Below are 12,539 nucleotides of genomic sequence, written 5' to 3'. Positions count from 1 at the left end.
CTAAACGAGCTATAAATTGCCCTGTGAGCAACAATGTAATTATTGCCCATTTGGAATTTGACCTCTATTGTTCACAAATGTCTCCACAGTACTATCAGTCAGTACTTGGCATATATGAGTGCTGTGGCTGTTGCAAGCTTCTTCGGTTTCTCTTCTACTCTCGTTTCCCCAGTGTTCTCATGACTTGCCTATCTGTGATCTGAATTCTATCACTAGAATCTGTTATCTGTTTATCAGAATGAGCAGTACACTCAGTAATCCACTTCCTTCCTGTCTATGCCATGACTGGATATGACTGACATGCAGATAACCACTCACAGATGTGGGATTCAAATTACAGATGAGGAGCGTTTTGAAAGTGGTGTGCTGTAGGTCAGAGAAAGATAGCAGCAGCCATAGCACTGCTATCTGTGGTGTACTGTCTGCTTATTTTGGGGAAGAGATTATAAACATAAAGCAGCCCAGAGATACTGAGATCTCTGCCAGGAAGCAAAATCAGTAATGGGTTATGCTTACATTATTGAAGCCAAGCTGGTGTTGATTTAGCATAAGTATGGTACAAATACATATCATTTAAAGTTATTGTGTACCCCCTCCCCCTCTTTCCTTTTTTTTAAATAAAAAAAATGGATCCTTACCTCAGGAAGGGGAAACCTCATACGTCAGCCTTTTCCAGCACTGGTAAGAGCGGCCTTTTTGCACATGCGCACTAGCACCGTCCCGCTCAGGTGGAAATAATCAAGCCTGTTCAGAGGAGCAGATGGCTCGAGCGCAGTAGAGTGGAACCATTCCGGACCAGCTTTTTCCGAAGAAAGCCAAGCGGGATGGTGCTAGCCTAGTGCTCCTGCGCAAGATACCAACGAGCGCTTTGTTGCGCATCCCAACATAGGAATAGGCAGCAACAATGGACAGGGGAAGCCTTTTCAGGACCCAGTGGTTTCCTCTTCCTGAGGTAAGTACCCCCCCCCCCCCCCCCCCCCGGGCACATTTTTCACTTCCAGGTCACTTTAAAGCCCAACCAGACCCAAAATGTAACAAGGCAAATTCTAATATCAATCAGGATGATTAGTGAATATATTCAGTGTATAAAACGTATTGAACAGTATATCTGTTTCATGAGCCAAATGTGCTTGTAACAGCAGTACGGCTTACTTTCTCTCCTCTCTGGATTCAGGTGCTGGGAAGGCAAGGTCATGTGACAACGTAGCAATAATAGCAGATGCTAGACTGGAATCCCTGTACTACAGCAGAAATCCTTTTTCTACTTGAGGAGGTGGGGCTTTGTAATTCACAGGAAGTAGGTGTAAGACCTCATGCCTGTTATAAAGGAAGTAAAAGGCTTTAGAGGTCTTGAGTCTGTACTGATAGGAGCACACAGCAGCCACAAGCACAGCCACAAAGGATTTTTCAGTTTGAAAAGTCGATTTCCAATGTTAATATTTATAAATAATGTAAACTAATCAACATGGTTGCTTTAAGAATTTGCCTGGTTCAATGCTGGTTTTTGTTGAACTTTAATAAAGTGACGGTGAAGCGGAAAAAAAGTATGAGAATGAATTTCATGTGTAGTACTGATAATTAATAGAACATTAGTAGCAAAGAAGAGTATCTTTTGTATAGCTTTTTTTTTATAACTTTGCATCATGCTGTCATATTTGCAATTAAAAACAACACACTGCATTTTAAAAACTTTGAAACAGAGCAGAGGTAATGACCCTTTGAACTTTCCTGCATTAAAACCTTATCTAAAACGGTTTCACGGTTTCTTTGATGTGCTTCAAAAATAGGACCGTCTCCGACCCAAGTTGGGTCAGAGAAGCTCTTTTGCGTAGATAACTGAAGTTTCTTAACCATTTCTGTACTGGAAAGAATAGGAGATTCTTTCCTTTGCTGCTAATGTTCTATTTCTTGCCTGTACTACACAGACATTCATTATCTCATAAGTTTATTTTCACTTCAGATTCCCTTTAAGTTTATTTAAAAAATTGGACGTCTGTCCTGACACACAGAGCTTTTATCCAATGATGTGAAAAGTTCTCCTTACTCCAAGACATCTCTGTTAAACTGTTTTTGGCGGTTTCCAAGGAACTCTCCAATCATCTGTCGGCTCAGGCCTTTCCGCTCGAGGATGAAATGCGCTACCCCCACAGGGGTATCAGATAGGAAGCCCCTCTCGATCAAATACTGGATTCCTTTTTCTGGCTTTCTGCAAGCAAAAACAAAATCAGAACATAATAAATGACATACAATTAACATTTTAAGAGAAATGGAAAACAAGTATAATCTGTAATCATAAGTATAACAATATCAAATCTATTTATAAGCATAGTTTTTACAGCCCTGGCATGTCAAAATCCATCAATTCCTATCTGTCAAGTACTTTTCTTCAGTTTTTCCGGCATGCCCTGCCCAAAGCTACAGATCTTGTATAAGGTATGAGGAAAAGTTATATTGGAACTATGAAAGGACTTTGTACCCCTCCCACCACCCAGGGCAATAAACAAATGCTAAATAAAGCCTTCAAATATTTTTTTTTTTTTTGCTGCACAGAGCAAAAGCTCTGCTCAAGGCTCCCACAGCAGACAGTCCCATGATATACAAATTTGGACACATTCTCAGCATCAGCACTTTGACTCCAAGTGCATGTTGAGAGGCTCTGCGATTACGGTAGCTAAACAAATCACTGTTAGAATCATTTTGTCAGTAAAAGCCTCTGCAACAGCCACTTCCTGCTGCAGATAATTACAGGGCTGCAATTTTTTCAGGCAGTTCAGTGTACACCCCCCCCCCCCCCCCACACACACACACACACACACACACACACTTGACTCCTTCAGCTGAACTGTTTCAGGTCATGTGACTAAACTATTAAACCAGGATTCTAACTGTAGAAGCCTCAGTTCACATGAAAACTGTAGTATTTGGATGCTCTGATTACTGAGCTGCCAGATAATGCATTTAGATTTGCGGCTTGAGATAAGCCTCAAATGAGGTTAGGTCCTGGCTTTACCAAATCACCTGCCACCTTTAATGAAGAAAAAACAAAAACCACAAAAGCATTTTGCAATGCAATTACTACTATAACAAGCAATTATTAAAAAATGTGCCAGCATTAGGTCCAGGTGAGAGTTACAGTATATGGAGCCTGTCATATTTATTTCCTTTTAAACCATACCAGTTGCCTGGCAGACCTGCTGATCTTCTAGCATTAGTAGTGTCACAACCCTGAAACAAGCATGTGGCCAATTTAGTCATTGGGGGGGTGGGGGGGTGGCATCCTTTATGAGCTTAATTATCTGTTCCCTTCCACGCTCAGTTTCAGTAATAAAGGAGCAGAAATTATATGACATCTGTTTTTTTTTCTATTCCCTGTTCTATCCTTCCAATTTTCTGATCCACTATGTTCATACCTCACTATTTGATTTCTGAAGTTGTGTTATGCATTTGGCAATGCGCAGAGCATTTACCTTAAAGGACAACTGAAGTGAGAGGGATATGGAAGCTGACATATTTATTTCCTTTTAAACAATACCAGTTGGCCGGCAGCCCTGCTAATCTATTTGGCTGCAGAAGGTAGTGTCTGAATAACACCAGAAACAAGCATGCAGCTAATCATATCAGATCGGACAATGTCAGATACACCTGATATGTTGAATGCTTTTTAGGGTCTCTGGCTAAAAGTGTTAGAGGCAGAGGATCAACATGATAGCCAGGGAACTGGTATTACGTAAAAGGAAATAAATATGGCAGCCTCCATATCCCTCTCGCTTTAGTTGCCCTTGAAGCAGACAAATATGAATTTCCCCTATTACAATGAATTTATAATATGGTATTGTCTGTATACTCCTACTTTATTGAGATTACTAACATTTCATACACCAGCGGTCGTCAAACTAAGGCCCGCGGGCTCTTTTACCAGCCACCTCCCCCCCCCACACACACAAAATGTATTACTTATAGATGCGGTCAGCTACATATTTAAATATTGGTGATCTGCATATAGAATAGCAGTGCTTACACCACCCATCCAGATGGAAGCCACAAAGCAGTAATTCGCTGGTTTCCAATCGAATTCCACATCAGGTGACACTGCTGTCCAATTGGACTGCAGATTTTCACCTGGGTATGCTTCACAGTCTGGCCCGCAAAGACATCATTTTATGTATACTCCGCCCCCCCCCCCCCCCCAGCAGTCTGAAGTATGTTGACCCAGCCCTCGACCCAAAACGTTTGGGGACCCCTGTCATACACAAACAATCCACAAAGCTGTCACCATCAGGTAAAAAAAAAATCTCTTTCATTTCAAAATGTCATTAAAATGACATCAAGTAAAAAACGAGTGAATATGGCCATGGCAACAGCCCGCTGTTTCAAGCTTGACGCCCATTATCAAGTCGTATAGCTCTATGGCTTGAAAAAGGGTGTCAAGCTTGTAACCGCTTATTTTGTACTGACTGGATGTCATTTTAATGATGTTTTGAAATAAAAGAGCATCGTTTTACACCTGGTGGTGCCAGCCTTGTGGATGGTTTGGGATTTGGCCACATGGTACTGTGACCTTGGGCTTAGGCACACCAGAGTCTTCTTTGCATGGGTGCTTCTCCACTCCTGTGACAATTGCAACATTTTATACAGAAACAGGGGGCCAAAAATATAAACCACTTTTCTAGACTTTTTTTAAAGCTAAAATTCAATTACTGTACATACAGGATAAAAGTCTGCCTGACACAGCTTTAAAGGACCACTATTGGAAAAAAAAAGTAGGCAGTTAAAATCTGACAGAAACGACAGGTTTTGGGCCAGTCCATGTCCTCATGGGGGATTCTCAGGGTTTTCTTTGTTTTCAACAGCATTTCATGAACAGCAGTTGCAAAACTGACAAAATAGTGAGCAAGTGAGTAGAGAGGCTGGCTGGTATCTTACTATTATGGCAGTTAAACTGCTGTTGAAAACAACTAAAAACCGAGAATCCCCCACGAGGAGATGAACCGGCCCAAAACCTGTGGGTTCTGTCAGATTTTAACTACCTACTTTTTTCACGATAGTGGTCCTTTAATCAAGTATACATTAGCACAGACAATCAAGAGGTACCTAAATGTATGCAGCATTAATAGGTGGAAAATATTCATGCACAGTTCGGATTCTTTGATGCAGTGCCAGCCGTATGCTGGACAGAGTCTGCACTATGACCTCCTCCTTCCTCCACAGCAGATATCATGTGGCCAGGCGCTCGGGCTTTCTGTCATGTGACTGCTGACTGAGGAAGCCTGAAGCCTCATGTTCAGCATAATGGTCAACTACCGTATTTCAGCACTTCTGTGAGAATTTTTATTTAGTGTGGGGGTGAGCATGATGTTCAGAGTCTTAACAGACCTGCTTTAAAGAGAAACTATGACCAAGAATTGAACTTCATCCCAATCAGTAGCAGATACCCCCTTTTCCATGAGAAATCTTTTCCTTTTCGCAAATGGATCATCAGGGGGCTCTGTATGGCTAATATTGTGGTAAAACCCATGCCACAGTATGAGGTCAGGATCATGGTCCTTGACAGTTTCCAGTCTGGGAACCTCATTGCATTGTGGGAAATAACAGCTGTTTACAGCTGTTTCCAACTGCCAAAAACGCAAGCAGTATCACCTGCCAACAGTAAAAATGTCACCTTCAAGGCCCAGGAACTGAGGGGAACTCATCTTTCTAGAATTCCTTCATTTAGACTCTTAAAGGACAACTGAAGTGAGAGGGATATGGAGGCGGACATATTTATTTCCTTTTAAGAAATAGAATTGCCTGGCTATCCTGCTGATCCTCTGCCTCTAATACTTTCAGCCATAGACCCTGAACAAGCATGCAGATCAGGTGTTTTGACAATATTGCCAGAACTGACTGGATAAGCTGCATGCTTGTTTCTGGTGCAATTCAGCCACTACTGCAACCAAATAGATGAACAGGGCTGCCAGGCAAGTGGTATTGCTTAAAAGGAAATAAATATAGCAGCCTCCATATCACTCAACTCGGGTTCACTTTAAATTACTTTTTTTTTTTTTTTTTTTTTTTTAGTTCCTTCATCCTCTGGGGGAGTTGAAAGTGTGCAGTATACATAAAGTAACCTTATTAAGTTTACACCATTACCTACAGGTGGTATGGATATTTAGATCCATAGCTCTTCACAAGCTTAGGAAATGGAAACTGTGTGTATGATGACCAGTTAAGACTGTCAGAGGCTCTCTGTAGTAAAAACAACATGTCAAAATGATGAGTGGTCCCTGAGATAAAGGGCTGCAGAAACAAAAGCAAAATGATAGCAAAGAGTCCTCAACTGTCTAATCAGATTGACAGCTGTGTAGCTTTTATAAATTTCCATTATAGTCGGTGAAAATCTGGATACAGGGTGATTTCTTTCCTCAACTCTAGTCCGGAAACGTTTGCTATACACCAGCGGTTCTGGATGCTTGCCTTGCTTACAGGGGTGAAAAGGGATAATTTGCATATTCAGTAGTGGTGCATTGTGGGTAACCACAAATGTTCACTTATAGATGAATTATTGCAAATTTCCTTCCGTTTTAAGAAGGCAAATTTCACCAAGCATTGCTTATTAGTAGGAAAGCTTTTCAGTCTCTTTTATCCCCCTATACATTCCTAGTGGTTTGGGTCACCCTGAGCTGCTTGGTTATTCTCTAGTCCGGATACATATCCCTCATTACATTTATGATTGCTGTGTAATATAAGACCGTGCCAGCAGGTGGCGCTGCAGGCGACACTTGGAAACAACTGTTGAGTTTATCAGGCAGTCAGAAATAGGTATTTACGTCTTAGCTTATTAAATAATTGATCAATTCAGTTAAAAATTATTTTTCACGTCCCTGCCTTATTCCAACGCAACTTTAGGCAATAGTTGTATGCCTCACGGCTGTTACTGCTCTAACATGGACATCAGTTGAATAAAGCAGCAACAGTCACAAACATCTACAAGAATATTGACATTGGGCCAGATTAAATTCACTTTTTCTCCTAAGGTTTTCTCCAAGGCGATATTTTCACCTGAGACAAGAAGCATCTTAGGTACCATACCTACCTGGGGCATCCTTAAGCCCCCACCTTAAGACGCTCGTCCCTTACTGTCTCCTGGGTGACTCCTGTCACCCGCAATTCAGCCCGAAAGCCTGGCTGAGTCGCACTTTGTCCCGCATGCATGAACCTGGCTGGGCACGCTCTTCTGTCACGCTCCCACGGCTTGGAGCGCTTTGTGCTTGCGCAGTCCTACTGCGTAGGTGCAGAACACTTCCAGGGATGGGAGAACGAAGGGGAAGCGTGTCTGGCAAGGCCGCGCATGCGCAATGAGGTGCGATTCAGCCAGGCTTCCGGGCTGAACAGCGGGTGACAGGAGTCACATGGGGAGAAGGTAAGAGATGAGCGGCCTTAAGGGGGATTAAGGAAGACCCAGGTAAGTATGGAACCTGAGACGCTTCTCATCTCAGGTTCCCTTTAAGCCATCTGCAAGCAAAAAAATACTAATTTTTTAAAATAATTTTAGCAGTATATTTTCAACAGAAGATGAAAAATTACTGCATCTCCTAATGAAAAAAAAGAAGAGAAATAGTAAATTGGATTGGGCCCTAATGTGCTTTACATAGCTATTCCCTAATATCTGCAAACCAATTAAACAACATAGCAGCTGCCACTTGTGATGTCAATTCCATCCCTGATGTGGATCACTCATAGCCGGGGGTTGGGGGTTCCTGCAATGATGAGGCCAGCAGCTAACAGGAGGTTCCCCTGCAGATCAGTCTGACACCTGAGAAATTCCAAAAATACTTCTGTAACTTTATATGCTTGTTTACTGTACAAGAACTGCACCTCCCCTGTGACTATGCAACTAGAAACTTCATAAGGAACTTAACAGGATCATTTAAAAAGATTTATAGACCATTTACACTAAGTGCTGGAAGATAACCATAAAACTTAAAAATAGTTACCTTAATGTCTCACAATGGTATTTAGGAATCAACGTCAAAGTAAATAAAGGCTCCCAGCTAAGACCTAAAGTCAGTCTGAAGGGGGGGGTCAGCTGGTCAGCTGACATCAGAGGAGACTCACGGCGCCCCGGATTGGCTGGCAGCAGGGGGCGTGCCAGTGAGGTCTCCTCTGCTTCTTAAGCCTTCGGGCTTCAGTCTAGCGCTGTCTGTTGCCGTGAATGCATCCAGTGTTAGCGCTCTGACCTTAGACTAGATCCCAGGTGTTGAAATCAAGGACTTCACACCTAGATTAGGATATTGCTTATTTTGTATATCATAGTGAGGTTCCTGTTGATGATAGATGTATATGCGATAATTGCGATATACATCTATCTATAGTTAGCTTATCTGATTGTATTATCGTTATTGATTTCCTGTCTATGACTCTGGCTAAACTGACTCTGATCTTGCTTGCTGATTCTGCACTTCCGTCTATCTGCCTCAAAGTTGCTGAACCTCTGCCTGATTATCGATTACTCTTCTGCCTCACGTTTCTGCTCTGAAACTGTCCTCTCTGTTGCCGACTCTTGCCTGCCTGACCATTCTACTCACCAGTGGGCCCTAGCCACTGGTGAGGTGTTAGCTTCACCAGCTCCTCTGGTGAAGTGGTTCTGCTAGGCTGCAGTACAGCCTTAATCGCCTGCTCCTCAGGTGATCACTAGGTAGCAGTACTATTTGAATCACCCGCTCCCCGGGAGATTCTATATCTTAGTTCCAGTGTCCCCAGCTTGCTGGGGTTTGTACTTTATTGTACGGGCTGTTCACTGATAGTGCCTCACCAGCCCATTTGGTGAGGTCTTGTCAAACTATTCTGTTATTGTATCTGTTAGTACATTCCCAGTACCCTCGGTCTGGCCATATGTAGTAGTACCGAGTAGCTAGTGCCAGCCAGCACCTTTGAAGGGGCCTAGCCTTTATTAGTTCCAGCTTGGGCCAGCCAGCACCTCTGTAGGGGCCTAGCCTGTGTGGTTTCTGAGGCTCATCAGTCCCACTGATGAGCACCCGTTCTTTATTTATTATTCTCACCAGCTCCACTGGTGAGGTGTGGCTTGGTGACTGATAGTAACTTCCCAGCTCCTCTGGAAGGTTTGGCTAAAACTATCCAAGTCCCTTGTATTACCTTTCCAGCTCCACTGGAAAGGTCTGGTGTGGCTTCCTTGCTACCTGTTTTACTAGTTCCTTGCCAGCTTCCCTGGTAAGGACTAGTTGGTCTATCTCCTAGTAGACCCTCCAGGCCATCCGGAAAAGGTCTTTTATTATCTGTCTGATTGGTGTTTGTCTCTTGCCAGTTCTCCTGTCAGAAACCAGCTAGACTATTTCTATATTCTCTGTCTGTACCTTCCCAGCCCCACTGGGGAGGTTTGGTCTAATCTGTCCTCTTAGTGTTCTGATAGTACCTCACCAGCCCCTCTGGTGAGGTCTCATAAAACTATTAAAGTTACGGTTGCACCAAACACTACACACTCAGCTCTTTGTGTTGCTATACTGGTATTATTGGTGATTCTGCAGATCACACATAATCAGGTATAGCGTCTGCATTATTGGTGATTCTGCAGATCACCAAATAATCAGACATCTGAGTTGCAACACCCAACCGTTACACAGTATAAGCACAATCACATATTCATGCACACACCAGTCATGCTCCAGACTTTTGCAAGGAACTGTAACAATCTATGAGATGCATTTTTAGTCAATACATTTCACTACATCCGAAACTTTACAAACAAGATAGCAGACTAAATACACAGATATCCAGATTAAAGCTACCTAAATTCACATGATCAAAGACATTGAAGGTGGCTGATAATTACTGCCTCAGCCGATAATCATGTATGTGTACAGTGGCCCCCAATCGTTGCCCTGCAAGCGATTCACCGGATGACTCAACTTGGCCGGGCGATGACCATGTGCATTGTGTGCGTTGCTCCCCCATATGACATCACATATGCGCTGCTCCGCCTTCCATCTGCCCCCACCCCCATAGTAATGGAGCACCTTTATAGCTACACAGTTAATGATTCTACATCTGTACAGCCTGGCCCAGTGGGTTCTGATGACCAATGGGTAACATCAGGTGTGTAGGGATGGACCTTAACACATTACTGATTAGAAGATACAGTTACTTCCTATTACCTTCCTATAGGGTTCATTTACACTGAGTTGCAGTGAGTTTTGATTCCCTGCACATAGGCCCCAATTCACTAAGCTTTATCAAACACTTTATCGAACGTTTGATAATTTAGCTCATGAGTAAAATCTAATTTTGAATTCACTAAAGTGTTAAAGATTTATTGAACATTTTATCGATAAAACATTCAATAAATCTATAACAATTTAGTGAATTCAAAATTAGATTTTACTCATGAGGTAAATTATCAAACGTTCGATAAAGTGTTTCGATAAAGCTTAGTGAATTGAGGCCATAGTGTTCATTTCACAAGGGAACATGAGAGTCCATAGACTCATTTCGTCACTAGGCCTAAGGCCCGTTTAAAAACATTTCAACTTGCCAGGAGTTAAAACTCATGGAAATGCATGGAAACTCACAAAACCATTCACACACATTCATGAGTTTTTATTTATGCAGGTTTGTGCATTTTTACTCAGTGGCTAGTGTGAATGAGCACATAAAAGTGATTTTGTCTTTTTGTCAAAATACAGAATTAAGCTTTCTCCCTTTGTCCCTTGCCCTTCCTTCCTTATGTTGTATCTGTTCCTTTGCACACCTTTTCTACTTCAAACTGAATGTTTTTGGCACGAGTTCACCTTAAAGTAGACACTACAAAAGCCTTGAGCCTGGTAAAACAGGTTAATCAAGTTACATATGTTAACGCTCTCATATTAATTAAAATAAGACTGGGTTAAAGCAGTTCTGTCAATAATAAACTAATCAGAACAGAATAGAGGCTGAAAATTGAATATAATAATAATAATAATTAAGCCATGGGGTATATTGCAAAACACTCTGGCAAAATCATGGCAATGTAATACTGAAGTACCAGACATCAGGAAGAAAAGCATGCAGCCGGTAACAACACAACTCCCAATTGCAATGCTATAAAGAGGAAATTTCACTTCAAATGCCTAATCAGGTCCACAACTCAAACAACAACAACAAAAAAATCAACTTTCCATGAATCTTAGGGAAACGGGTTAACCGAGTAATGTGCAAGTATATGTCTGACCAACAAGCGGAACAGTCGGAGGTCAGCAACTCAGATTGGACAGGTGCTTATACAGTTTTTTTCAACTTCATGTTTACTTTAAAAGAGTACCTTTTAAAAAAATAGCAATAAAAATTGGATACTCACTGGATGTGCGGACCTTACTTGGGCAAGCCCAGTATGGATGCGCTTGAGAGTCTTGTAGAGCAGTGTTTCTCAACATTTTATTGCTAAGTACCCCTTTTAAAACCTTGTGCTCACCAAGTACCCCCTAGCATAGTACACATTATCACAAGTACCCCTTGACAAATATATATTTAATCGTAGTACATGATAATTGGTTGTAAACTATTTCCAAGCATTTATTATTGCTTTTAATTAGCTAAAATACTAATTTGGTGCAGTTTAAATAAGATTTATCATTTTCTAAAACTCTAAATTTGTTATTCTTCTTGGTTAAGTATATCAAGTCAAAGTACCCCCACTATCCATCAGAAGTACCCCCTGGGGTACGTGTACCGCACGTTGAGAACCTAGGTTGTAGAGGAACGGTGGCCTCAAAGAGGCTCTGGTAAGTCTCTGGATCATCCAGAGGCTTCTCCACTACTGAGGTAATTAACCCCTCCCCCAATCACAGGTTTGTTTTAAACTGCTTCCTCCAGTCCCCTTTATGATGATCGGTCCCTCGCCGGCCTCCTGGATCTTCTGCTAGGAATCCTTGTAGTCCGTCCAGCTGGCGCAGGCACAGTCCGGCCATGTGCAGTATGTCCCGATTATGGGAATTACCAGGACCTCTAGCAGAAGATCCAGGCGGATGACGGCAAGGGACCGATCAGCGTGAAGGGGGCTGGAGGACACCCCAGGTATGTAGAATTTCTTTCTTTTATTTGATCTCAGGTTCACTTTAAGTTGAAAGATAGATTAGGACAGAGGTAATGCTGGATCCACACGGTGCGTTCGGGCACTCGATTTCCCGCTCGATTCCCGTCGATTCGTTTATTTCCAACATGTCCGATTTGGATTTCGATGGATCGTTAGGTCGATTCGCATGCAAAGTATGCCAAATCGACCTAGCGACGCATCGAAATCCAAATCGGACATGTTGGAAATAAACAAATCGACGGGAATCGCGCGGGAAATCGAGTGCGCGAACGCACCGTGTCGATCCAGCATTAGATCTAGGCACCAAGTTCAAGCTAGGTTGACCGGGTAAGATATGTGGCAATTCAGGGCTACGGAAAGTCACACAGGACAAAGTAAGTCAAGGTACCGAATCAGTGCTACTTATGATGATCTAGCATACAGACGCCATCTTTACACGACTCTGTGAGAAACACAACGGGATGACCAGAAATAACCA

The 12,539-nt window shown here is 42.4% G+C and overlaps 1 protein-coding gene across 11 annotated transcripts in view; it reads right to left on the bottom strand.

Moving 5' to 3' along the window:
- Window positions 1-12,539, bottom strand: part of IQSEC2 (IQ motif and Sec7 domain ArfGEF 2) — a 394,948-nt gene that overhangs the window by 22,994 nt on the left and 359,415 nt on the right. For all 11 annotated transcript variants that reach the window (XM_068248403.1, XM_068248411.1, XM_068248410.1 and 8 more), the window contains one exon: window positions 2,045-2,206. In XM_068248403.1, coding sequence (XP_068104504.1) covers window positions 2,045-2,206 — 162 coding nt within the window. The remainder of the gene's footprint in view (window positions 1-2,044; window positions 2,207-12,539) is intronic.

Source organism: Hyperolius riggenbachi, chromosome 8, assembly GCF_040937935.1.
Source record: "Hyperolius riggenbachi isolate aHypRig1 chromosome 8, aHypRig1.pri, whole genome shotgun sequence".
In the NCBI taxonomy this organism is placed as follows: Eukaryota; Metazoa; Chordata; class Amphibia; order Anura; family Hyperoliidae; genus Hyperolius; species Hyperolius riggenbachi.
Note: the sequence above shows the minus strand (reverse complement) of the source record. Positions and strands in the feature narration are given on the sequence as shown.